This window comes from Alosa alosa, chromosome 3 (genome assembly GCF_017589495.1).
Source record: "Alosa alosa isolate M-15738 ecotype Scorff River chromosome 3, AALO_Geno_1.1, whole genome shotgun sequence".
Classification (NCBI taxonomy): domain Eukaryota; kingdom Metazoa; phylum Chordata; class Actinopteri; order Clupeiformes; family Clupeidae; genus Alosa; species Alosa alosa.
In genome coordinates this window covers 26901221-26929042 of record NC_063191.1, presented here as the reverse complement: position 1 = coordinate 26929042, position 27822 = coordinate 26901221, and the positions used below count along the sequence as shown (strand labels likewise).

Here is a 27822-nt window from a genome sequence, read left to right as displayed (position 1 = left end):
TTGGAGCAAAGTTATGATAAAAAAAATGATCAGGGAGGAAAAATCCGAGGCATGACGTACGCCACTGGGGCTAAATAGGCTTATATGATAAGAACTACTGGGCTAGGGTCGATTCCTTCCTTAGAGAAGGAAACTTCACCTGCCCTTCAACCCCGCCTTCTTGTCGCTTCATCCCGCCCCTCTTCACAGTCATCTTGCAGTCTGTCATCTATTTGGAAGAGGCATTCTCCGTGAAAGCAACCGAAGATCGGAAAGATTAATACTCTCATCTGCAGTTTCCAGGTACATGAAAGTCGAACTGAGGTAAGTCTAGGTCGACTCACTCTAACGTAGGACTATTTAGTTTAGCCTCCTCGATTTCTTGAGGTAGCGTTCTGTTGCGTTCATGACGATTAGCCTACGTTGATCACAGCCGTCAATATTCAGTGCTTAACTGAAACTTTGAGGATTCTTTGCTTCCTTGGGTAGAATGAATTAATCCAAACTGTAGCCTACATCTATAAGCTAACTTATCTAAAAGATTGATAAAGCAAGTTATACGTCTGTAACTGTAACTGTAATAAGCGCGCAATTATGTCATTGGCTACAATGTATTGAAGCACACTGTCTGCAACGGCCAGCTGTTGAAGACATTTTTAACGAAGGAACAAAAGCCATTGTGAAGCTCCATTGAAACTGTGTACCAAGCACTCTCGCTTGATAGTGTGGGTTCAGGACACAATGGAAGCTGTTAGGTCAAGATTCTTTTTACAGTTACTGTTTCCTTCTTAATAGCTATTTCAATCCTGCCTCCATTCCTGGATGAATTAGAGATTTGCATCCTGCAAAGTCAGCATGTTTGAATAAATGATTTCGTTAAACATCAGTGTTAAACTTAAAAGAAAACCTTGTCAAGTTGAACACATGTGTGAGGCCACCCCCTATAGTCATTGCTCAGTCAGTTATGACAGTTGCAGTGTCCCATATGGGGTGTTTGTGTGTGTGTGCTGCTGGCTGGATGAACACAGGGACCCACCAATGACCCCCTGCTACAATCTGTCACTGGGCTCTTAAGACAGCTTTGGTGGGGAATGTGAGTGCAGTTGCACCGCCTCCCTGTAAGCAAGAAACAAAAATAGTAGACTTGGTATTACAATCACTTACAATCACTTGTTGATCGACACTGTTAATTGTTGCAGTTTTGATTTTACTCTTTTTGAATATCTTGGTTAGCATCCTCAATAATGTACCAACCTGTCACACACAAGTGTGTATCTGGGGAAATAACATTGAGTTAATCAATGTAATAACAACCTTAAAAGTAACAGGTTCTGGGAAATGTGACCAAAGAAAGACAATGAAGATATAAAACATGCAAGAACATATTATTTGAGAAAGTGAAGAGAAAGAAGCAGATTAAATTTACTTTTTCAAGAATTTATTGAATACTAAAGATTTTTAAAACTTAAAAAGTGATTTAATCCTTTGTAGAAAATACTTTTGCTACTACTGTTTTTTTATGACCAGTGACCTAAGCATTTCCAGGTACTCACTAACTCTTTAGCTGGAAATTGATTTCAAGTTAAAAGCGCTGTATACACAAACTGCAATAAATGTCAGGGTAGTGTTGTCCCAATGCCAAAATGTATGGCATCTTTGGTAAAACCTGATTAAAACACCATTCTTAAGCTATTGATTCTCACAAAATGAGGCATTGTAAAAAATGTTTTTATTTCAGGGTGTCACGATACCTTTCAACAAGTATCGGTGCATTGTGCAACACTATGTCAAGGTGTGTGCATCAGTGTTTAGATTAGAACAGACCATAAGATTTATAATGCACTTAGTTATGTTCTGGATAGAAAGTCCTAACTAGTAAAAACTGCCAGGACACTGCTGCATCGCAGAAAAAAGGCCCCCTCCTGAAACTCAAACCGCTCAAACACATTAGCCTCCCAGGATTGCAGGCCTTTTGGGAGTTTGTGACTTTCCAAATGGAATGGCTTTTGTCTGAACTGACTCACTGCTTGAGATGGATCACACCTGCATGATACTAACACCCCATCACATTAGTAATAAAGGTCATATATTCTTTCATATTCTCTCTCTCAGGCAAACACCATTCTGTATGTTTATGGTTTAAGACATTTTGCCTTTCCACCCCCCACACTCTACACTCTGAGCTCCATGACGTCCAGCCTCAAACCCATCGCCCGTCTCCATTCTCAGTCCACCTAAAATCCCGCCCCTTCTCTTCGTTTCTTCCCCTCATTCATTATATCCTCCATCAGCCATGTCCAAGGGCAGTGAGCCGTTTTTTTCCGGTTCTGTCTGACATGCAGGTGATGTGTGTGCTAAGGACGGAAGGTGATCAGAGGAAGGTTTGTAGCGTTTGATGTCTCCCTCAGCACCCAGGAGAGATATAGCTTGCTCGCTGTAGTAAGACAGGGGGGCGGCCGCCATTAGGCTGTCAGAGCATGTTGCCTCCGCTGAAGGCTCCCTAAGTTCAAACTGCTCAACAGAAGAGAAGGGGGAATGGTGAAAAAACCTTGGCATGTTGTGGACAGTGTGCGAGTGAGCCAACATGAGACTGAACAGGTGGGCCATGGAGATGATTTGTACAGTATATCTATCTAGTTCAATCTAGTGTTTAGAATATGGACTGTTGTGGTCTGACAGTGTGATAGATAGATATGATCATGGCTCTGTTGGAGCTTAGACTACTTATACTTGTTTGGAAGGATTAGAAGAATATCAGACAAAAACAAAACATTTTTGAGAATACTTTCATTTGGTGCTATCCCCCCAATAGGCTAATTGTGGGGTTTTAGCATATGCTTGTGAGTCGTAGTGCAAATAACCAAAGGTAGGCCGCAGCTTTATGCCAACAGCACCGTTTAAATTTCTAAGCATAATTTATGATACTCATAATTATTTCAATGTGTACGGTCTCCTGCATTTTGTCAGTGTGTTTTTCTATCCTTAACAAAATGAAACTGTTTGCTGTTAGCAAGCTGAAGATTTTCAGAAAAGGCTGTTTGGATCAAGACTGTAGGTTTTTGTTGGTCTCTTTTCTGTCTCTTTGTTGACCTTATGGAGGGCAGTCCAATTCCAGGCAATTACAGAGGAACTGGAAAGTCATGTGGTTCCAATTAACTTTTTATCACTTGGCTGAAAAGAGTCAGCCCTGTTGAGTTCCTTCTTTTGATAGCTGTGGACTTTTTCTTTGCTGAAGAAAGAATGGGACAGACAGATGGATACAGATTAAGAGAGGAGAGACTAAAAAGGAAAAAAAAGTACAACAGCTGCTATGACCGAGGGTTTGTGGCTGTTGATTAAACATGCGTACAGCTTCAGGAGTTTTGTGCAGGCCTGCCTTGATTGGATCCTATCCACAAGTTTCCATGGGGTGCTGCTGTAAAGAAGAAAATGGGTGAAACGTCTGGTGAGGCAGCGGAAGTAGTAGTATACCTATTTTGTGTGCTATTTAGCGAAGAGTTCAATTATTTCTCAGGTTATTATTTACTGTGTAGAGTCGCAAACCTTTATAAGATCTCCTTACTGTGCTCAGGGACAACATGTGCTGTTTTGTACATATAACTGGACTTACATAAGCCTAAAACTTAATCAGAATGATCCTGCCGATGAAGTTGAATAAAAAAGAATATATCTGAAGAACTTAAACTTAAAGAAGCCCCCCAAACATGTCCTATTCATTATACGGAGAAGTGGAAGTTGCACCCATTTTTGACGCAAGGCCTCATGGGATGTCCGAAAGTTGTGGATACATTTAAATGTATGCAAATATTCCAAATAGCTCTTTGTTTGAATAATGAAAACAAAACTGCCACAAAATCTTAAGATCAATTCTAAATAGAACATTTTCTCACAATATCTCACAATATAAATGGATGATTCTTCTTTGGTTTATGCAATATTGTATGTTGTAAAAACACCTTCCATTGATCTGAAAAATCAAAGATAGACCAAGAACAGCTGGACTGAAGACAGACCTAAATACAAATACATGTCATTTACATTTACATTTATTCATTTAGCAGATGCTTTGTCAAAGCGAATTACAAAAACGAGGAATAACTTCCCAGCTACAATGTAGAGGAGACCTTTGGTAGGAATTAATGCTACATCAATCATTACTGTTACTAGAGGATGAGAGTGCATAGGTTATAAGCAGTAGTCAACGTGTGGTAGGAGAAAGTGGTAGAAAAAGAAGGGGGTAGAGAAGGGAAGAGATCTAAGCCCAGCTTATGGTTGATGTCCACAATCAAAACCTTTAAACCTGCAGTGACACAACATTTAAATATCCTGCATTTATGGACAGTGTGGCTATCTTTAGATGACCTTGCACAAAAGGCTGACCTCACTCACAGCATCTTTAAGCACATTGCATGTTTGGCCCAGTCAAATAAAAACTGAGACAGAAGTCACCACACCAATTGCTTTTTTTTGGTCTTAGATTGCTTTATGAAACAAAATGATATGATAAGATTAGAAATGCTTTAATCGTCCTGAGGGAAATTCAGTGGCACTAGAACTCACTGACTGATAGAACATCTGTAGCATCTTATTGCAGATGTTAAAGGACCCTTAACGTCATAGGACATAGAGCCGGCTGTGACCGTTCTTGTAAAAGGCCTCTATGTTCATAGAACACTCCAGTCTGTGGTCCCAAAGTGAACACCAGTGTATTTGTAGGTATTATGTTATCTCATGTTGTTCTCTGTTGGACGGCAGCAGAGACAGTATCAACACACATCCAGCTCCTTATGGTCATGTTATCCAGCTTCTGGAAGAATGGGAAACTTGAGAATAATTGGACTTGCATAACACCATTTCATTTTGCTCTCCTGAACTGTGAAGGGGAATTACCTCTCACATCTCTCTCTCTCTCTCTCTCTCTCTCTCTCTCTCTCTCTCCCCTCTCTCTCTAGTGACGTAATGGAAATGATTCTATGAATAATGAAGTGTTTGCATGTTCACGCCCTAAGGCACTGGTTTGCTTTATGGTTTCAAAAGGAGAACTACCCGGAACAATGCAAGTAGTATGTTATTACGCTTAGTCAGGGATGCCCACCCTTTTGGGAGCACTATTTTTGTAGGCTCTGTTTTTAGCATCAGGTAATGGGTTGAGCACCTGATCATGTACCTTCCTGCCACCTGTGTTACCTGAATGTCGATGTATCATGTTTTGACAGGGTTATAATGCTAAATCAGTTTAAATTCAGGAGAGTAATTGTGGTGTGTGTACTTTGGCCTATACTTTAACTTCACCTCCTGATGAGATTAGTCAGCTTTGAGATGTACTTTTGGTGGTGGAAGGCTTTATTCCAGTGCAAACTGAAAGTATATTTACAGTTGGGTGTTGTATTGATGTGTGTCCAAGATTTTATGTGAAAGCATATTACTGGACGAAGAGGTTCACTCTGCTTCTTACTTAAAGCAACATTAGTTATTTTACCTTGAAATAATGGTTTCAAACTGATTTTGATTATATAATATGGAAAATGGTGTCTCTGACACTGATGATGCAGGCCTGGAACATCAGGTATTGCACTATGTACATTTGTACACATGGAACAAATGCACATGGAAATGTTTGGGGTATAAATATCATACCAATTCTTACATAATGTTGCTTTAAAATAAACAGGAAAAGTTGTATTTTAAAGTGCATATTAAGCCGAAATACTACATCGGTATGACTAGTACATAATATCTGACCTGCATGCCCAGGCAACATAAGTAGATTATGATCTAGGAATGGGGAATGGAATTGTGGGCACCCCTTTTGGAAAGCTGGCCTGAGGCCTGAAGGACCTGTCCATTAAGAGGGTATCATACTGACGCCAAATGAGACGACGGGGGCGGGTCAGGTGCCCAGACCCCAGGGTCACAAATGACCCCAACACACAAGAGATTCCATGGGTCAGTGATAAGTGTCATGTAGACCTATTGTGTCTTATCTTACGAAAGGTCAGGAAGACCTCTGAGGAGTCTTTGTTATCATATGTGCACCATTCACTGAAGAACAAATTATTCTAGTCTTCTTGAGTTCAGTAGATCAAGAAAGTGGGTTCGCGTTTAAGATTTATGACATCCGTCAGAAATGAATTACATTTTATGATGAATATTTTGTGGTACCCATTCACTTTGAAATAGATTACACCCTGGACCAAAATGTGTGTTTTTGTTCAAAATCTGTCCCAACTGGCATTTCTAAATGGAAATAGCTTTTTAAAAGAATCACCTCACACTTTAATAGTGTTAGTAAGAATAGGAATGCAAGGAATGATGTTTGTCTAAGTTTGTTTTTTCTTGTGTGTATGATTAAAGAGGCATTATGATGATCCACAGATAAGTTTCCACAGATAAGTGTACTGTGCTAGTTTTGATTCCAAAATCTGACTGCACTATTTCCTTGATAGGTTGAATCATAAGTGGAAATATTTTAATTTAATTAATTTAATCTAATATATAATTCACCAATTAACAAGTAACATTTTAATGGCCTATTATCTACCAATAAACCTATCTGCAGGTTTGTTTAACATGATTTAGTCATCCTACTTACTACAGGTAATAGCATTTTTTATGGACAAATACTCCAGCTGTGCCCTCAATATAAGGAGTTCTGAGATGTGTAGTGAGATGTGTAGTGATACAGGCTATTTTCATGGCACAAGCACGAGTTGTGATGTCAAAGAAATGAGAGAGAATAATTTAAGACAGAATATGTCTGAATTAAATGCATCCAATGCAGAAATGTATATTAAATTCCTATTAACATAGTTAAAGGAACCGTATGTAAGAAAAATATGTCAATTAATCATAAAATGGCCCTGATATGTCACTAGACATTAAGAAATCATGTTCATTTCAAATATTTATATCACTGACAACAGTAGTCCAGCCAGGATATTGTTATTTAAAAAGTGAAGTTGCAGCCCTCAACTGTTGTTGATGTTGTGTTTTGTCATGTCATTTTGTGTTTTGAACTGATGCGCCACCCTCCATCTATCTACTAATCACGAAGTCAGTAGTATTTCGCCATCCGCGTGTGCAACCTCGAGTCAGGGGGAGGGGGAGGGGATACACCGCTCTTCAGTATTTTGAAAGTGATTGCAGTACCAGTTTTGGCCACAATCTTACATATGGTTCCTTTAACAGTACATGTTTTGTTTCATTGATTGTGATTGATTGTCATTCTTTCTAAAACTTTCACTTTTGTTGCCATTCAAGTGAATGAGCTTGCTCATTGGGTCTTCTCAGTTTGTTGGATAGGCTTTGTCACTTACAGTGCGCTTTGTATATGGCATCCCTCAACACGATATGGACTCCAATGCCTATCCAACGCACAATCAACCCTCACTGGCTTGGTCCCTATGACACACGAGAACACAGGCACAGAAGAAGGGCTCACTGTATTCGCCCGTACTGGATAAACGGTCTGCCATCTCCATTCAGTTACCTTGGCCCGGGGCCCAGGTGACACAGCTTCAGGGGTTTTATTTAATCTTAAACTTGACAAGGGCGCTTCACCATCCCAGTCTCTCAACATCTTGGGAGATTAAATCCATGCAAGAAAAGCACGGTTGACAAAAGCTTCATAAGAGGCTCTATAACCGTGCTGAACAAACTTTATAGGTCCCTGCAAACGTTTGGACAAGAGCATTGTGGGTCGTTAATTAAAAGTGATTGAAAAGCCCACTGGAGAGTTACCAAGCATCTCAAAATGAATAGAAGTTAATCTGCGCTTTTATATTAGTCAATTAAGGGGCCAGTTAAAGCAAACTGTGCTGAACATAATGACCAGGGAATGTGATTGGCTAATTAAGTTATTCATAGCTTTCAGTGGTTCCTTTCATGCCTCTATTGATGAAGTTTACCTGGGACGAAACAGATAGATCTTTGACCAACATTAAATGGATTTATCCACATTTTTTATCCACACATGTACATTAAAATGAACTTGCATTGAAAAATTAGTGATATACTGTATTTATATATATATAGATCCATATCTATCTATCTATCTATCTATTCATTTGAATTTATTCATTGCATAGTAGTGTAGAGTAAAGCTACTGTTTAGACTGAACATCATGTATGTTTTGCAGTGCTTTACCCCCCCCCCATCACATATCTGATCTGATTCTGAGTTGCTCTGAAGTTTGAAGTTGAGTTGTGCACCTGACGTATTGGGTTTAAATTCTCTGCATACTCTGACCCCCAGTGCCCCCATCACTGGAAATGAACACAAAGGCCTAAGCCATTTGAAGCCAATGAAATCCAAGGAGGATAAGCCTCCTTCAGTATATGACACTGATTTTCAGCTGTCAAAACACAAAAGATGTCCCTTCACCTGGATGAAAGAAAGACCGATGCCAGTTGAAGGTGTGGTGGTGTGAGAGTGCACATTATTTATTGGACTTGACTTGGTTCATGTGTTACAGGGACTCCCTGTGTTTGCTTGTTCCATTGAAACCATGGTGGCACTTTCACCACCTGTAGTGAATCAGGTTTAAGAGCAATGATAAATGAACCAGACATATCGTATATGCATCATAAATCCAATGATGCATATCCTCCAAATGATCTCTAAATTCTTCTTTTGACCTCAAGATGCTTTTAAGTTCATTTAACACGGCGACTTACTCGTCACGCTATAGGTCATTGTCTTTTCATGTCTCTTAGTGCTGTGTGCTCTGCTCTCCCAACCACAAGACTAAATTGCTGTAATTGTGCTTGTGACTTATCTGTACCCCACATCAGTGGTGAGGGACACGAGTTAGGGTTCTGTCGACACGTTATAGTACCGTCTCTGAGGCAGTGGTTTTACCCGGGGCTCTGTGTAGTGTGTGATATGGTCCTTGCTTGTGCTCCACTGATGTGAGTGATCCCTGAGCTTGATGCTCCATCCACCCCCTTCCCCCCTCTCTCCCTTCTCAGTAGCCTCCGAGGCAAATGGACAAATGCGTCTTGATTTCGCTGCAAAATGGCGGCCACAAAGGAGGGCCTTGTTCGGAGGCTCTGATCCTTTTGAACCGGCCGGGAGGGAGAGAACAGGAGGCTACAGAGAGTGGATCGGGTAAGACAGGGGTGGGGGTGGGGGGCAGAGCACCAGGGGTAATCAGTTGGCCAATTAAACAGACCCGGTCTCGCGCCCTTGTGTAATGATGGAGTCTGAAAGCGGGGGAGGATGGAGGAGAGGTCTCCGCAATCGAGTGACCGAGCCAGGGGAGAAGAGGCAAATGCATTATACCTGATATCAGGCAGCGTAGGCTGTCAGCTTGTTCTTAAAGGCAGTTCAGATGATTTTGTTTCATCATCTGCCCCAAAAGGACCCAGCGTGTATGTTGTTGGCTTGGAAATCCAAATTCCAGAAGGCCCTTTAGCAAACCTAAGGGTCATCCCAACGTCAGGGGGTCATCCCAACGTCATGGGTCTGATATGATTGGAGTGTTTCACGTGCCAGTGGAGATGACATAAAGTGGACATGCAATTGAAGTGAAACTCACTATCAAGTAAGGGGGTGTTCATACGCAGTTCTTTGTTCTTGCAAATTTACGGGAGCTGAACGTGAAAGACTATACTTTTAAGCAGCTTTTAAGTGTCATGCACCGAGGGGTAAGCAATACATGGGAAAGTGCTTGTTAACTGGTCCTGGGGATGGCCTGAAATGCGAGATCGGTGTAATTTTACCAAAATGGCCCTTGAACCCTTGAAATTACAGTGGAAGGGGATCCCTGCAGCCCTCCCTACTGTAACTCAGCTCTTTTCCTGGTTCATCGCTGGTGCTGGATGAATACAGGGCGCTCTTGATCTTCGAGATTTTTTCAGACCAGCAGGCAGCCCATAATTTGTTTCCTCAAGTGGTTGCCCTGTAGGGTATGTTGTTTAATCAGGTATCTGTTGTCCTTGTTAACTCCAAGTCCAGTACTGCTTTGAATACAGCAGAGCTGAAAGGGAGAGCTCATTTTCAAAAGAGGTCTTAATTATGCAAAATCAAAAAATAACATTTAACATTCCATTCAATAGAATATGCTGTAAATTACCATGCTGTTTTTTTTCCTTTAATCAATCCTTGAGTAGACAATACATTTTAAGAAACCCTTTAAAAGTTTGAGGTTGATGACTAGAGGCCTTGGTCTTGAACACACTTTAAGATGCATTGCTTTTCCAGATTGGCCTCAAGGTAATTAAAGATATCCATCTCAATGCTGATAGCACAGACACTGATAGCGGTTACCTGTTGCATCCATCAAAGCATGTCCTGGTAGTGCATTACATCTTTAAAGAGTGAGCTAAGGAATGATTCCTCTGGCAGCTTTCCATCAATTACGCTGTTGTCTTGTGTGCGAGTCCTTGTATGTCTGGTAATCATTGACTGTTGTCACTTATCAGTATGGGGTTTATGTGATTGGAAATACACACATGAAGTTACCCATTTAAAATATTTATTATTTATTTACAATATTACAATATATAAATACATACAGTATATGAAACATATGTCTTGCAAACAGTGTTTTAGAGGTTTAAGCTTAATTCTGTTAGGAATGTAACGAATCACAACACTATTTCTGCGGCTCAACTGTGCTAACACATCTTGGCCAACATGATATAGATAAGACAACAAAAGTATGTGTACAATTAATAGCAATGAGTTCTAGATTACTACTGTATATATATTGCCGCTGTCTTAAGGTGAACAGTTTGCCAAACACTCAGGAGATCCGCCCAATCTCTCAACACAGGGATTAGTGCTTGTTTGAACCCATCGTTCATGTCTGTGCGGGCGCTGCGTCCAGGCGGCAGGCCACATAGCCGAGGTCAAACATGAGTCTAGACACTCCAGATCTTCCCAGCAGGCCGCCTCAGAGCCTCGACCTCATCTTCCCGTCTCCTTTCTTCTCTGGGCCTTTGTCCTGCGAGCAGGAGTGCTTTACGGCAGCGGTTCTTATATCTGGGGCTGGTGTGCTTTGACAAACGAGTGGTGGGAGTGTGTGTGTGTGTGTGTGGGGGGTGAACGATCCTGCTCACAAAAGAGCTATAAAAGCTCCAATGACCCCCCACCCCCTCAGGTTTACATCCTTAGACCTGAGGTATTTTATGATGACTGACCCTACAGCTCACTTCCTGTAGATGGGGGGGCTCAAACAGTATGAGAGAGAGGCCGGGAAGAGAGACTGAGTTCAGGCAGACAGTGTGTCAGGGACATGGAGACAGAGAGCACCTTTTAAAGCAGCTTGCGGCTATGTTTTGTTTGTTTTATAGACAGTAAAACGGTTTCCTTTGATAAGGTATTGCAGCTACATCTCTTTCTGGTGATGGTACAGTGAACAGGAGACTAGACTGTGTTATGAAGGCGACCTCTGAAACAATTTAAAGTGAGTTAAACATCTTTTGATCAGCAGGGTTGGTTCTGAGTGGGCTTCACTCATAAGAGTGATTTGACAGTGAAGATGTGTGCTCTCTGGTAAAAAAAGGAATACTTTTGAATCCATAGTTTGGGTAGATGTTCTAAGGTGAAGTGGATGATAAACTAGCTATCTTATCTCTGTACCCATCTCTCGCTCGCTATTTTCACACACACACACACACACACACACACACATTCACACGAATTGACATGCTTTCTGCATGTTGCTGAAGCTTATGCATGGCTGAGGGGCATTAGATAGATCCTCCGTCACTAGGGCCCCGATGCCACTCTGATACGTCCACGATGTAAAGTGGCCCCCATACATGAAGACACTCTCTCTGGGAACACTGCCAGACAGAGCAGATTCCTCCTCATGGCCGACACATTCCTGTGGCCAGTGCTGCTGTCTCCTCAGGCCCTGGCGGCTCTAACACAGGCCTGTTGCTATAGCGGTGAGAAGTGCTCCGTGTAGGGATATGCTTTTAAGTTGCGTGTAACAGGACGTGGGACATGAGGGCTGTTCAGGTGCTGTTGTTTGGGGAAAAAAGAAGGAATTTCTGCTTTTATGGCAATACATCTCACCTCTGCTCTTGCTATTGAGTAGTCCACACTGAACACTCAGCAGCTGAAGGATTTGAGCCCTTGTGTCTCGGCTAAATGAAGACGACCCGTAGATAGCCGTAATTTTTTTAGGATTCAGGATTGTTTTTTTTGGAGTCTGATGAATGTTCTCACATCCACCCAAGGTTGTGTGTAGATACTTCAGTTTTGTGAATTTTTGGTCTGTTTTTCCTGCACAGGCTTGTTATGGCGCTGTTTGTCAGGCATTTGTATTTGGACACCAGCAGGCTCAAAGAGTAGACTGGCTCGGGTCGACTTTGGCACAGCTCCTCAACTCCTGCTGAGTTTCATCATTTGTTGTTCCTGTTTTATTGGCCTGGTTTATAAGTCTCTCTTTTCCCTGTGTTTAAAAAAGCCGAGTGGAGCGTGGGGTAACTGATGACTCCGTGAATCATTTTCATGTCGGAGCGCAGAGCCCTCCAGGTGTCACAGTGCCGCGCAAGTCTGCTATAAACTTAAACTTCCCAGAGTTCCATGAGACCTCTGTCTTTAGATTCAAACTATAAAGTTGCACTCCAAGTTCCCATCAAAACAGGGCAGTAAATCTGTCATTAGTGTCAATTGAAGTAAAGTTATTGACAAAGCAAAGAAAGAAAAAACTTGTGCAGGTGATAAAGGCATGTTGATAATTTTCTTATCATACACTTTGAATGTAAGCCAGTCATCATGATGCAGCTAATTTAATGAAAGCACTTACTATATGTGAGTAATGAGAGTTTTAAAATCATCTTGTTAATTGAGACTATAATATTTATTATCAATTGTGTTGCTGCAACCATAATTTTTGTTTGAGCCTAGTCAACAAAGTTCCCACGGCCTCATCAAAAACCAGTTGAGCCGTCTTGACTCACTGCCATGACTTACTTGTATGGTAGGTGCTGTCAATAATTAAGTCAGCCCTTGATAAATGATCAGATGTTGATTATTTTGACATCTTAGACAAGGGGAAATGACTTGTGCCAGATAAAACTTGTGTAGAAATATGTCTCCGAGTTAAGCTTAGTGAGCTCTGTCTGAACAGTCTGAACAAACCAATTATGGAAATAAAAATGATGTAGATGATGACAGCACACATACATTTTGATCATGTATGTGAAATGTATGTTTTTATTGTCTTGTTCATAGTCAGTGTGCTCTTCATCAGTATTGCTTACTCTAATAAGGCAACCATTGAGTTTCACAGGACAACTTGCATTCTTTGCATTATGTATTGCTTGCTGTGTTCTCATTTATTCAAGTACCAATCTTGTACTGTATACTGCTGTGATTTCCAAAGCCTCCAAATACTGTATATGGAATAGTGAACCATATACTGGAGTGGAATAGCCTACCTTAGACCACAGTGCAAAAATATCAAAGTAACCACTTGGTTTAAACTTAAGGGAATGCATGTGAAACAAAATTGTAAATGAGGAATCTTCCTCTTATGAACATCAAAAAGGGACATACAATACTGATTTACTAGTGTCAGGTGAGAGACTGTAAAACATAATATGCAGGTCTAAAGGAATTTTAATATTGATTTTTTTTTTTTTCAGTTGATGTGGGGGACTTTTCTGTCCCCATGTAGAGTCAGAGTCAAATGGGGTTTTATGGAACTCTTCAAAGAATACTGTCAAACATGCTGGCATTTAAATAAAGCATATAAATTCCCCATATTGCACAACAGAATGTTTACAATTCAAGTCAAAGGGTAGCTTTAAAAACCTTTTGAATTCCCCTATCCCTCAGGCTGTCTCTGAAATCTCCCAATCACCAGATGCCAAATGATGATGTTATCATTCTTTTTATTTATACCAAACACTGCTATTTGCTTTGAATATCAACCAGCTTCTGGACATGCAAGGTTTAATAATGGCATGTGTGGAACATGACTATCTGCAGTCTGCTGTACCAAAACAAGGCAAGGCAGTTTTATTTGCAAAGCACATTTCATACACAAGACAACTCAATGTGCTTTACATCGTCTGAAAACCTTTGTAGCTGATGGTTCCAGATGAGTTTGAGTTATTTGTAATTGCGAGGATATGTTTGATTTGATACATTTTTCCTTTATAAAAAACAAACTCATTGAATTTGTTAGTTGAGAGAAGTTCAAGATCTAGCTGAGAGGAGGATTCATTAACTTCTCAACTGTTGAGACTGGCACAAGTATTGATTACGTTTCTGCTGAAATTGTTAGAGAATAACAATGCGTAGTTTAGAGTTATATTTGCAGAGCATTTCTTTACGATTTGATAGTGGATCAGAAGTTTATATTTGCAAGATTTTCTTTCAGTCTTCCTACATTATCTTTTTAGGAATTTAACCGTTGGATTTTGTTTCCATGGTGTTCTCTGTTTTTCGGTGACTGTTTTGAATGTTGACGGGGCTATGTCATCCATAGTATGTAACATTTTGAATTCAAACAGTCCAGTAAATCATCTACTGGTCCTGATGGCTGACATGACGTCTGTGAAAGTTGCATAAAAGACAACATGTGTGTGATCTTTGATAATTCACTTTCCTACCCTCGTAAATCTGTTCTGAGTGACTGGGGACATAGACACATCAAAGAACACACAGAAATGATCAGATAGGGACTAAATTGAAAACATGCTTTGAATGTGACTATTTCTCCTTTGTTATTAGTTTTGCTTGTACTCATGAAATCTAAATTTGTGGGAAGCTAGCAAACAAGACCTTGAACGCATTAAAAAGAGGGAGCCTGAGAAGTATTAGCGTTTCCTCCTGAGAACAGAGAGGTTTGGTGATAAAAGCCAGGTGGCAGCTGAAGCGTGCAGTCAGGTGTTCCCCCTGAACGGGCACCCTCGCCGGAACCCATGGGGCTGGGGGCCATTAAGACTTCCAAAAATGTGGGCATCCCTGCTGGGAGCGTGCTTGGAAGTGATTGTGGTGCGCGGCGGCTCTCTTCCTTTCCCTATCATGGGAACGAAAGCCGACACAACTCCCACTGGCCTTTAGGGAATGTGAGCTATGGAAACACCACAATTTATTACAGTTAACATTTTTGTCCAATTTTTTTTCTTTCTCTCTCTCTCAAGGTCTTATGTATTTGCCTATCGCACTTTCTTCTGTGGCTGTTTTCTCAGGAGGTTTGGGTCACTGACTTCTAATGGTGCAAATGTCTCAGTAAAGCACATGCCTTGTTGAATTCCCAGATAAGGCTGCCTTTTTTCTTCACTGACTTTTCATTCGATTGTAATCTATCCAGAGCCCAGGGCCTGAGAGAGAGAGAGCGCCAGGTACATTTGTGCTGAATTCCTGCAGGTAGCTGACCTATAACCTATTCCTATGGATCACACCTCCCGGGCTTTGTCATGGAGACGATGTGGCCTCCGAGTCAGATGATATGATACACGCCAATCTAATCTACCTTCTACCGCTTTTTATTCAACCCATGTTTGCCCTCAACCATTAAACAGCCAAACCCAACTAGATAACCAGCCCTATGAGCTTGGGAGAAAACTTTCCCTCCCCCACAGGTGTGTGTGTGTGAGAACATGATGGGGGTGGAGGAGGGAATTACTGCATCAGGCCTGCAGTAGCTTAGAGGAGATGTTGGGGAGGGGGAGAGGGGGGTGTTTGTGTGAATGGTAATTAGCTGGGCAGGCCTCATTGGCAACACTTCAACAGGGTTCTCACATGGCCAGAGTGGCTGTTAGACTCCACCGTTGAACCAATCACAGCTCCTCAGTCAGGAAGTGACTCCTCAGCCTTTTGAAGTAGCTCTCGAGGCTGGAGGGGTAAGGCTCTGGCCTGTGGCTAAAGTCACTTCAGTCCCCAGTGTCGATGCCATGACAAGCTTGTGTCCACTTTCTCTCTGATTTAAGACTCACTCTTTCCTGTGTGGAGATACAGTATTTTCATTAATCCTTTGAGGTAAGAGTTTTAAAAAGTTTTCCCAATGAAGAAATACATTTTCTAGTTTAAAATGACTCACAGGGAGCAGTAATTTCTTGGCATTACGGAATTCAAACTTGTTTAAGGAAAAGCTTATCAAAACTCCATTTCTGGTATGTATTTTGGCATACACTCTGACAAGAATGTGACAACTATTATTTACCAGGCTTCTGATGATAAGACATTTCAAACATGTAATAATTGTTCGGTTGAAAGGCATTTGAAATGGAATGTATGATTGTGAAATTTGAAGGAATATGGAATGGTGTGTGTGTGTGAGTGCGTGTGTGCATGGAGGAGGATGACAGTGTTGGTTATTGAGGTGCTAGTAAAGACAGAGGAAGTGCTGCAATACACACTTTCATTCAGTTCACCTCAGCAGTTCAAAGGTGTTACCAACACCCATTGTCTCACGTAGTCCAGAGAAAATACAAGTCTTTCCTGTCAAAAGAGCTTTCATTTATATGAAGCATGCGTTTCAATTTAACAATTAACTATAACATCCAACACATTGGTCCTGTGTGCTTGCTGAGCATAATGTCTGCTGTGATATGCATAGTTTTGGAATCAGTTAAACATTTAGAAGCAGTGAAATAACAAACAGCTTTTTTTCCTACATATCAACCCATGAGGCAAAGATTGAGGGCAGAGCCTTGGACAGTTGCAAGGCCTAAAGATAGCGAGAGCCAACATGTGTCAGCTTGCCCAAACATATGTTATCCTCCGCTGAGTTCATGCTGGACTTCAGGAAACCCTTAGCGACAAAGCTAACCCTTGTTCATGTCAAGTGTTTGTTTAGATCAGAGTCTAAAACAAAACATGTCACCTCTGTGAAATGGATGGATCAGTCTTAGGTGCTGTGTCAAAGAGATAAGGCGTTTAAACTTGGACCACCCCATGGCGTGCGCTTATCCAGGGGTCAGTGTGAGGGTAGGTTTGTGTTGACCACTGCAAAAACAGGTCAATAATGTTGTCTCTCTCTCTCTCTCCCCCAATAATGTTAATGACCCTAGCTGGTTTGGTTGCATTTGACGTTTGAATGCCTTTTAGTCAACCTTGGCTAAGAGTACCATGAGAATTCTAGAACCTGTTCCTATGGCAGGTCTGGGGGGGACACTAGACGTTACTATTGTTAACTGTTATTGTTAACTAGAAACCTGTATCCAGTCTTACTCATTAACTCATGACACCATCTGGGCTGTCTCTACCCAGAGCCTTTCAAAATACCACAAATAGGTGTCAAAAGGTCAAGGAGCATTTAAAAGCAGGAAAGAAACAGCATTAGTTTTCAGGTAGACATTTGACTTTAGAGATTCCTATTAAGTAAATGTTTGCGGAATCATATAGCATACTTTAATTTATTTATATATTTAAAAGAGTGTCTTGATGACATCAAACTTCCCTAGTCATACTGCAAGAAAATATCATATAGCAACCAATCAATTTAAAATTGTAATTGTGCTGATATTTTATGATGAAACAGGTAGCATTATTAACCATTTCAGCATGTGTGATGCATTGCATTGAAAAAAGCCATGTCAAAGTTGTGATGCCCTGCAAGGAGCCTTCAGATTCCCCAACTTTCAGAGATGTCCTGTTTAGTCTGTTTTATAATAATGGTAGCGTTCAGATAATGGATCAGTCCATCTGTGTATTTGCATTTGCCAGTGGATCATCTGTGCGCTACCGAGTAAACAGAGCAACATTTGTTGAACTCATATCAATTGAACATGAGTTGTTGTTGAAACTCTTAAGATCCTGTTACCGATGGAACAGAAAAGCATGCTTTGGAGGTGTTAATGATGACCACCACCTACCACCATCTCATGAATAAACTCCTGCCATGGCCGAGAGTTCCCCACCAACTTCACCTCCAATGGCAGCAGAGGCAACACTAGCACTATAGAAGCCGAAGCATCTCTCCATCTCTCTTAATCCGTCCCCACTCACCCAGCCGTCCACCCACAAAGCAAGTCATCTGACCTGATAGCAAGGGTCAGTGTTCATTACCTGAATAGGCGCTCCAGCCATTCACCAGCCTCCTGGCTAATCTCTCCCTTCATCCCCGGCCCTCTCTACATGTCTCTGGCTCTGACCCTGAGGATCAGGCCTCCGTGGTGTGGGCCATATTTACTGGTCACTGAATACTTTTAGAGACACGCAACAAAGAATCGAGGACTCCTCCTCCAACCTAACCCTTCAATTATCAGTCTCTTCTTCTCATGTTCCATTTCATGGTTCAGCAGCTGAAAGTGCATCAGTCGTTTTTCAGCTCCAATGGTAGACAGGAGTAGTGTTGCACGGTGTATCGATACTAAAAAGGTATCACGATGCCTTCACGCAAAAAACGATACGATTTCCGACGTATTTAGAATCGATACTTTATTAAAATTAACGTTCTGTGTCTGCGTGAACTGCTGCTCTCACTGCTCCTTGCACGCATCTAGGCAAGTGGGCGTGTCAAGCAGGCAGCTCTGAGTGAGTGAGTGCTAAGCCAACGTCAACATACAGTAGGTCCTCGGCCTTGTGGATAAAACAAAAGTTGAAGTGCAATTATTTCGGATACATCGTGAATAGTGAAGGCAAGCCATCAGGTACACAGAGGCCCGTTTGTGAAATATGTTTCAAAGTCATTTAAAAGCAGTAGGCTACGCATGGAACTTGGCTAAACACCTCGCAGACATATCCCAACATTTTTGTTCAAAGAACAACAGGTTAACGAATATGCTATAGAAAACACGACTACATGGTTAGTGCCAAGTTCTTCTCTTCTGTTTTAGTCTAGCCTAAGTGAAACGAGTATGGTTCTCTGGGATAAAGCAAACCTTCCTTCATCAATGAATTTTGACGAGACATAACGAGCTGTAATCATTTTGACGAGACATAACATTACCATAACTTGTATTTCATGTTCGGTCAGTACAATTACTAAGTATTTGTCATGGCATGTAGACTGCAATTTGTTCAATAAGTATTGCCCAGATGTAGGATAGGCTACCCGAAATGCGCTAATTAAAGCCCACAGCATATAATACCACCAAAGCGTGTTGAGTCCTAATAATAATAGCGGCTTATTGTTACGTGGTAGCAAATTATGTTATCAAATAAATAGACGTAGGCTAATGTAGGAATGCACACAGACATATTGCAACAGGTAATGGTGTAGGCCTATCTGACGAAGACCTGAGTGGTTGGAACGTCGTACTTGTACACTGGGCGCAAAGAAGACTATCCTCACATTTTTTCCCTTTGCAACTTTCAAAGAAATCCCATGAACACGGGAAGGCCTAGGGAAGCCTATACTGTACATCAGATGGCCTAAAGATTATGCCCCTCTGCATAGCATTCAGTGATTTGCATGCAGTAATTTCAACACTGACCTTGATCTAGCCTAGTTTGGCTATTTAAAGCTACTTTATTGGCAAAACACAACACAATGTAAATTAACTATAACAAACAATAAAGGACTTAATCACACAAAGTAGGCCTACTATTTTACTGACTATAAAAATAACAATTATGTAGGAAGTTTAGAACCCAGAATTGACCTGCACACTACAAAAGTGCACCGAATTCAACACAAATGACTCAATACACTTGGAGGAGGTATGAGTCCTTTCTTTTCCAGATATCTTAGGATTTCGCCGTAGTGTCGTTTCAGTATCGAACATCGTGATATGGCAGGTGTCGTATCAAAGTCATCATTTTGGTATCGTGACAACACTAGACAGGAGTAGTAAGAAATGCTGTGTTGTATTTGTTAGGCATTAACCTGTTGAACTTGTGTTTTGCAGGAACCTTGACTGACCAGTAGAGTAAAGATGGTGCTCCTCACAACTCTTTGCCTGATCTCTATTCTCCAGTTGCTCACAGCTTTGGTTTCTTGTGACCATATCAATTTCTACAATGTCCGGCCCCCTGTGGATGGTAAGAGCTAAGGATAAGAAGCGAATTTCATTGTCATGTCTTCATTGAATAATATCATTTACCATAACACATTTCTTGGGTAGGCCTATCGCTATACAAAATATGTTACCTTGAATATTGTGTGATTGTTTTTGTTTATATTAGCTGTGTCATGTAACATTTTTTTAGCTGCTGAGACAAACTGTAGTTTTGAAGTCATATGTACACCATGCCCAGATTTAAGTTTGTGTGTTAATCTTTGCAGCAACTCCATTCCCAAAGAGCTTCAAATGTTTCACCTGTGAGCAGGCCTCTGACAACTACAACTGTAATCGCTGGGCCGAGGACAAGTGGTGTCCACAAAGTGAGTACTTACTCCATGTTATTCACACACACATACCTAAGCCTAAAAATGCATACAAATGTTTACCTGTTTTAGGCAAACCTTTTGTACATTTACACACTTCAGTTTGAACAGACTTATTTCATTTCATCACATGCACAGATAATTTATGTCTTAAAGCACCCATTGGAAAACCACATTATTTTAGATACTTGATTTTCTTGATTTTTCTTATATTAAATAATTGATTTTCATCAAATACTTTCCTTTATTTGTTTCTCTCTAATTCTCCTGCAGACACACAGTACTGTATGACAGTTCACCACTTCAGCCATCACGGGAAGACCAAGTTTGTGACTAAGAGGTGTGCAGCGCGGGAGGAGTGTCACATGTCAGGGTGCCGCCACCACAGAGACACGGGCCACACGGTATGTCCTCCTGATGCGTACTGTAGCCCACGATAGCCACGAGAGCAATATTATGTTTGATCATCTGTAGCATATATGATATTATCTTGTTATTTCACTAATATTAAGGACCCTAATTTGAAAGGCGGCCAAAGTGTAAAGTCTGAAGTCTAATTAAAGCTGATTTAATGAGGCAACATCTATTCGCTAATTTGATATGATGTGCAAGACTCAGCCCTTGCTCAAACATCAATGGATCAGTTCACTGTTCCCACACTCTACATGTAAGGGATAATGTATAGAACGCCGGTCATTATTAGGAAAATAAGTCCCGACAGGGCAAACCAACCCGACGCGCCAGCGGAGGACTTATTTTCCCAATAATGACTGGTGTTCTATGCATTATCCCGCCTATTATACGGCTACTTGCCAAAATGAAAAAAATAAACTCCACGATATGTCTCTTAACATTTATTTGTTAGTGTTTTGTTGTGGCTTTTGCTGAGAAACAAATAGTTCGCAACACACGCTAAACTTGAATCAAACGTTCTTTAGAACACAGCTGATCAACCGTCTGCCTTCACTTTTGAATGAAAATCCGTTGCCATTGACAGCGGTCCTTAGACGAAAATAATGACCGGTAGAACTTGGGAAATCCCATTCAAGTCAATGGAGCGTTCTACTTGCATTGTGAAGAGCCATATAATAAGATGGCTTTAGTTCATGCACAAGACTCTTCACTCACTGAGTGACTTTGCTCTCTGGCCGTCATTCATTTTGTTACCCATTCCTTCAATAGTCTGCATACATAGACTTTATAGATGGTTTGTTGAAGAGTTTAAAATTGCTGTTGGGCAATCACTGGAATTCAGTAAATCACCTTAACCAAACCGAACCCCAAGCCCAACCTTAATCATAGATGGTTGCTAGCAAAGTGTCGACAGATGTTGTTTGTAACCTAATTACCTGCAGAGGAGACCATTCAATTACACAGTCATTTTACAGTTTTAGCCATATTAAAGGTATAGAATGCTCTCTTGCTCATATTTAAGAAGCCCCATGGACCAAATAACACATCTCTCTTTTCAGGAGTGTATTTCCTGTTGTGAGGGGATGGTCTGTAACGTGGAGGTCCCCACCAACCGCACAAATGCCGTGTTCGCCATGCGGCAGCAGGTGCCCAACTCTGCCGTGTCCGGCCACAGAGAGGCCTGGTCGACCCTGCTCTTTATCGCCCCCGTCCTGATCAGAGTCCTTCCACTGTGACACCAGCACACACACACACACACCAGAAGTAACCCTCAGCCACAGAGAGGGCGGTTCCACCCATAGATGTGTAGGTGTCAGTAGACCAGGTCTCTGGTCAGCAGGACTGGCCATCCCGGTCGACTCGGGTCGGTCCATCAGGATGGTGGACGTCCTGGTTTGTCACAGGGCTGCATCCACAAGCCTGAGAGACTGAATGACGTGCACACATTTGTTCCCTTGAGCATGAACACCTCCAATCACAGGAGATTGTGTATGCTGGTCTGAGAAGGAGCGAATGGACTCTTGTGACCAACAACTAAGGATTGAACCTCTGGACTTGCATGAGATGAGCTCCTTGTGTTGCACTAGTGGTATGAAAGGACCAATCAGCTGGCTGCATGGGCAGTGTAATCCCGAAAAGGAACCTCTAAGGTGCTGACTCTACTCAGACTTTATGACTGGATGCTCTTATGTTGGGAATATGTGAAGTTGTCGACTTTGAATCTAGGAACATTCAGCCTGAGCAGTATGAGGGGACAACATTTCTTAGCAACTGATGAACTTTGAAGATAGCCTCTGACCACGGCACTATTGTGTTATTCCTGAGGAACAACTCAAGCACTACTAAGAGTGTTATGGACATTACACTAGAGTGTATTGGAGACAGCTGCAAGGTCATCTGCTTATATCTTAGGCAGTTTGGCATGTCATTTCTTTTGCAATCAGTAATGTAGACCTTTTAAAAATGCAATTATTGATATCAAGATGGCCTTTCACTATAATCAAATTAAAAGGCTGATATCAAATCTGAAGGACACACAGAGTGGGTATTCTTGTCATATCAGCATGTAATTCAAGAACAATGTATGGACCTGTGACATTTCCACTGTACTCCTTTTGATGACTTCCACGTTTTTAAAAGGCATTACAAACAGGAAGTTACGACGATTTCACACTTTAGCATCAGTCTGGTGAAATAAGGCCAAAGTAATAGGTCTCCTTGTGTAAGTGCCATCATACGAATCATGTGATGAAAAAAATATGACATAATAAAACCTTTCAGTTCAGTGTCTCCCCTACAGTATGTACGTCTCCTATCTTCTCCCATCTTCAATCTTTTACTACCCTTAAACAAACAAATGCCATGTTCCATACTATGGAGTGAGTAAAAGTTTTCTAAAATCTCTAGACAGGAACAGATGTTACAGTAAATGAATTTGCTTTTGTCTGGGGATTTCCCAATGGCCAAACCTGCACTGCCACATGCAAGTATTCATACTCAACAGACTACCTCAAGTATTATAACACAGTTGAGGGCACAACAACCATCAAACTGATACTTAACAATACTTAACAACAACAACAAAGATGCACTCATGACTGTTTTAGGGTTGTCAAATGAGCATTCCTCACTCTCAATTGGTTGGCTGGACACATGTCAATATCAGATAATACTGCAGTGTGCAGACACTTAAAACAAGCTCAGTAAGCATGCTTAAAAAATAGTATACCAAATAGTTTGAAGTCCACTTTTAATAGAATGTTTACAGAAAGTAGTGGTATTTTTGTATATATATATATATTAGAGATCTCTTTACAGAAAGTAGTGGTATTTTTTTCTGAAATATTGAAATCGGCTGTGAGCTGTCATCCTTTGAGTCTCAGAAGGATCTCACTGAGCATTGAACATGAACGTTGTGGTTTGTTGTCTCTATACAAGAGATTACAGAAAGTGAGAAAGACAACAAGCCTAAGTGCACCCAAAACAAAAGGAAATCTGCTGTGTTTTCTTTGTGATTGTGGTCTAGCACACTCCAGGAGAAGCACCACACCGCTGGGCGTGTTTTCGAATGCCTGACATTGTTGGGAGTCTGCTCCTTTCCCCCACTTCCCCTGCCTGACTAAATGACTGTTGTTTGTTATGACACGGCTGCAGCTCAACTATGTTTTCCTGAGGGCCCCTCTGGAGCTCAGGCATGTCTCCTGAGATGCCTGACTAAAAAGAGTCACCCCCTCCTCCCTCTGTTGCCACCCCCTCCAGAGGGGTACTCAGGGCCCCCCTGTGTAATCGGATAGACGCCTCTGCAATAAGTACAAAACCACTAACACCCATGATCACAGGAGCGGAATGGAGCGGGTACTCTCCTGACTGTGAAATTGGTGGTGGTTGAATGAGTTAGTGAGTTATATTGTGTGTGTGTGTGTGTCAGTCTGTCTGTCTGTCTGTCTGTCTGTGTGTGTGTGTTTGTTGGGGTGGAGATGGCAAGGTCACTGATATTTAGAAATTAAAACATACAAAATCCAGATGTACCGCATAGCTATGTTTACACCACAGAAAAACAGATAGCAGTGGTTATTTAGCCTCTGGACATCTTTGTCTGACCTTCTTAAAGTGTGAGCTTTGCTGTGGTGGTCTAGCTAAGCGAGCCATGATGGATGTTTGTGTTTGCCAAACACCCCTATTCATTCAGTGCATCATCGGAGCAGAGCTCATCTGCACCCAGCTTAGCCCTCCTGTCACATTAAGCAGACGGGCCAAGGACTACACAAACACACTGCCACACTGAGACCAAGGACTACACAAACACACTGCCACGCCGAGACCAAGGACTACACAAACACACTGCCACACCGAGAGAAGAGACAGAGAGGGGGCATGGACCAGTTGCCTGTACTTTTCATCTTGACTAATGTGTGTGTGTGTGTGTGTGTGTGTGTCTTTTTTACTTATGGCTGTGCAAATACGTCCCCAGACTGTGTGTGCGGATCAGAATTGATGGTGTGTTTGTCTCTCAGTAGGTGTTGGGTAATGACATTACAAGGAGAGAGGGAGGATTTGTGTGAAGTGTGAAGTCACTTTGCTTATGGCTAGTGACTTGTCTCATCTGTTCTGATGGTTGCGTGCAAAAGTGCCTTTGTGCATTTGTGTTAATGTGTGCTTATATTTAATTAATTTTTAAGGTGTGTGTGTGTGTGTGTGTGTGTGTGTGTGCGCTAAATATTTCATTTGTGTTTGATGTGTTGAGTGTGTCTGGATGTGCTGATGATGCAGGCATTTGCCCTTTGTGAAAGTGCATGTGCTTGTGTGTGTATTTATGTATACATCTCTGACAGTGATAGATAGAGGTTTTGTGTGTGTGTGTGTGTGTGTGTGTGTGTGTGTGTTTGTTCTGGCTGGCGATCTCCTTTGTTCTGGCTTTATTAGGCGTGGAACTGTAGCTACACTTCCATGGCCCCTCAGAGTCACTGCACACTCTGGCCGCCGCCTCAATCACTCCCCTGGGCCTGGCCCCCGGCGCCTGCTCCCACCACCAACACCACCACCACCTCCACCCAGCACCACCCCTACAACCCCAACACCACCCTGACCACCACACAGCACGACTGGCCTGGACTTCTCCTGCTCACACCTCTTGACAGAGACAGACATCACTCTTCTGTATCTTGTTAGTTAAACCTATTTTCCCTTTCAGCCTGGTGAACATTTCTGCATTATAATGCTAACCTTTATTCCCATATTTATTTGCTCTCAGGTGTTTTAGGATTTGTAATGTTTTGTGGTGGTGTTAATACTTGTCCGTTGCCTTTTATAGTTACTGTAAAACCACATTGTTAATGTCAAATATTAATTCCTGGTTTTCAGATGAGACTGAAGACATATGTAGCTGACATACCCATGCATGTCTGTATAGTAGAATGGTACGGTGAGCTGGAGCTCTCCCAAACAGTGCTGCCTAGCCTAGCATAGCTATTCTGTGCTACAGAAGAATACAATACTTGGCACTAGACCAAAACTTGAGGAATGGTCCCTTTTATTTTACGTCACACTTAAGTCATAATGTAATGATGTTAATTTTAGAATGTCCAGTGTATTTGCCTGCTCGGGCTTGAATGAAATCTACAGTTGATAATACAATACAATTGTAACATTATTAGATATTATTGAATTAATCTAATTTGGTATGTTGGTCGTCGTCATGCAAAAGGTCCCCCTTTTATAGCTGGCTGGACACATCAGAGTTTTTATGATATCAGTGGCGCCAAGTCTGTTGGGGATGTATTGGAGTCATCAGTGTGATATCAATTTTCCTCCAAGCAATAACACTGTACTACCAAAACAGGACCTGTAAGGAGTTAGGAATGTCCCGTTTTATCCAGCAAGACTTAAGACCCTACCCCGAGACAATTAACCCTTTTTTTAAACGTATTTGAAGTAATTTCTAAATGATTGTCATGCTTACAAAAAGCATTTTATCTGCAGTCTGTCTGTAAGTAGGAAAAGTAAACGCACACAGAAAGTAGAACTTTTTTTTGAGGTGCTGGTCACGGGATATGTAATATTGTGAACAGAAGGAGACCGCACACTGTAGCAGCTCATATGCCAATAGTTTAATAAAATAAAAAAAACACGTTTTGGCCTATGGCTTTTCCCAAGTCTAAGCAGACATGCATGCTCACAGGCTCTCTTCCTTTTCCTCTCTATCCTTCTCGTACACATACACATACACACCCAGATATGGTGGTCAGTCACTTAATGGGAACCTCAAAAGTCCACTTGGTTCAGCACTCCATCGAAAGGGGTTGAATCTGTAATCCAACCTGGGCATTGCGGTGCACATTGTCTGGGTGTGTTTACTTGGCGATGGCCAATGAGGATTAACATTCCGAGGCCAGGGCCAGAGTTCAGTGCGCTAATTGGCAGCAAGCAGCAGAGTCTGAGAGAGAGAGAGAGAGAGAGAGAAAGCGAGGGAGAGAGAGTGAGAGGGAGAGAGTGTGAGAGAAAGAGAGAGGGGGGAGAGAGAGAGAGCAAAGAGAGAGCAGCACTTTGTTCTGTCGTTTGAGTCTTGGACCCTCAAAACGCGGCTAATCCCAGCCTCAAAGGACACGTCGCGTCTGTCCCACTGTGATGCTTAGAGACAGAGGAACTAAATTACTTAGGACTGAGACGATAGCCCTGGTGGACTGTAAAGGCCAAGAGCTCTCTAAGCAGAGGGAATTGTGTTGTGGAACAACAAAACCAACAAGATTACACAATAAGGAAACAATGTTTTTGTGTCTCTTATGAATATACAGCTTTGGAAAAAGTCCAGAGCTGTATCCACGGCACATTTTTCTGATGTCATCCTTCGGTTGCTGCGTGACATTTAAATGAGTTGACAGTCATATTAAAATTCTCTTCAAAGTCTCTTGATTTTGAATATGACCGTCACCTCATTTGAATGTCACTCAACAACTGTAGGATGACGTCAGAAAAAGGTGCAGTGGTCTCTTAATTTTTTCCAGAGCTGTATATTCACAGACTCCAATAGCCCCAGCTTGGGATAGACTACCATTAAGCAGTGTGGGCTGTTATTGCTATGACATCATGGTGTGAAAGTAATACAAAATGTAGACATAACATATTGTTTTTGACGTTACCATCAATAAAGAATTTTAGATTGTAAGGTAATTTGAAGGGAACAGATTCACTAGTTCGCCCGTCGGCATGATTGCTATACTGAGTGTATAAGCTAAGCGCGTGTTTGGCATGGTAGCTGGCCGTGGTCATGGAATGCCTGAAGCGGAGATCGCGATAGAGCGATGGCCGCTTGCACCCCCCAGTGTAAGGAGGATGCGTAACTGGGCTATCAGTAAAATGGAGGAGTAACGGGAGGAGGAGGGATAATTTTGCGAGCGCCGCGGCGTGTGACGTATGGATAAGGAGGCCGGCTTAAATATTCCCTCAGGGGAAATATTTGGTTGAAATTTATTGTGCACAGTGCACTGTGTAGGCATGTGTTCTTGTAGGGCACTGAGCATAAAGCTAGAACTGGCACCGTGTTCCATAAATCGAGCCACGAGACAAATTACATTTATAATACAGGCCCACTGTTTGTTATCCCACATTAAACAATTACCCATTCAAGAAAGATAATGTAATTTGGAATAATATAATTTCTGAACTTACTCTTCATTGATTTAGGTTGACT

General features: G+C 41.6%; 1 protein-coding gene across 2 annotated transcripts; it reads left to right on the top strand.

Moving 5' to 3' along the window:
- Positions 1-203: 203 nt before the first annotated feature.
- Positions 204-22915, top strand: lypd6b (LY6/PLAUR domain containing 6B). 2 transcript variants are annotated; one of them, XM_048239721.1, is made up of 5 exons: positions 204-303; positions 19744-19876; positions 20121-20219; positions 20496-20626; positions 21695-22915. In XM_048239721.1, exons 2-5 carry the CDS (start codon positions 19771-19773, stop codon positions 21869-21871), a joined length of 513 nt encoding a protein of 170 aa, XP_048095678.1. In that variant the 5' UTR covers positions 204-303; positions 19744-19770; the 3' UTR covers positions 21872-22915. The 2 variants fall into 2 exon arrangements, with proteins under 2 accessions (XP_048095678.1, XP_048095677.1); XM_048239720.1 differs by lacking the exon at positions 204-303 and adding an exon at positions 15842-15928.
- Positions 22916-27822: the final 4907 nt, after the last annotated feature.

Coding starts and splice junctions, on each gene's coding strand:
- lypd6b (XM_048239721.1), top strand. CDS start 19,771: ATGGTGCTCCTCACAACTCTTTGCCTGATCTCTATTCTCCAGTTGCTC. Junction 20,220..20,495: donor GGACAAGTGGTGTCCACAAA/GTGAGTACTTAC, acceptor ATTCTCCTGCAG/ACACACAGTACTGTATGACA. Junction 20,627..21,694: donor ACAGAGACACGGGCCACACG/GTATGTCCTCCT, acceptor CTCTCTTTTCAG/GAGTGTATTTCCTGTTGTGA.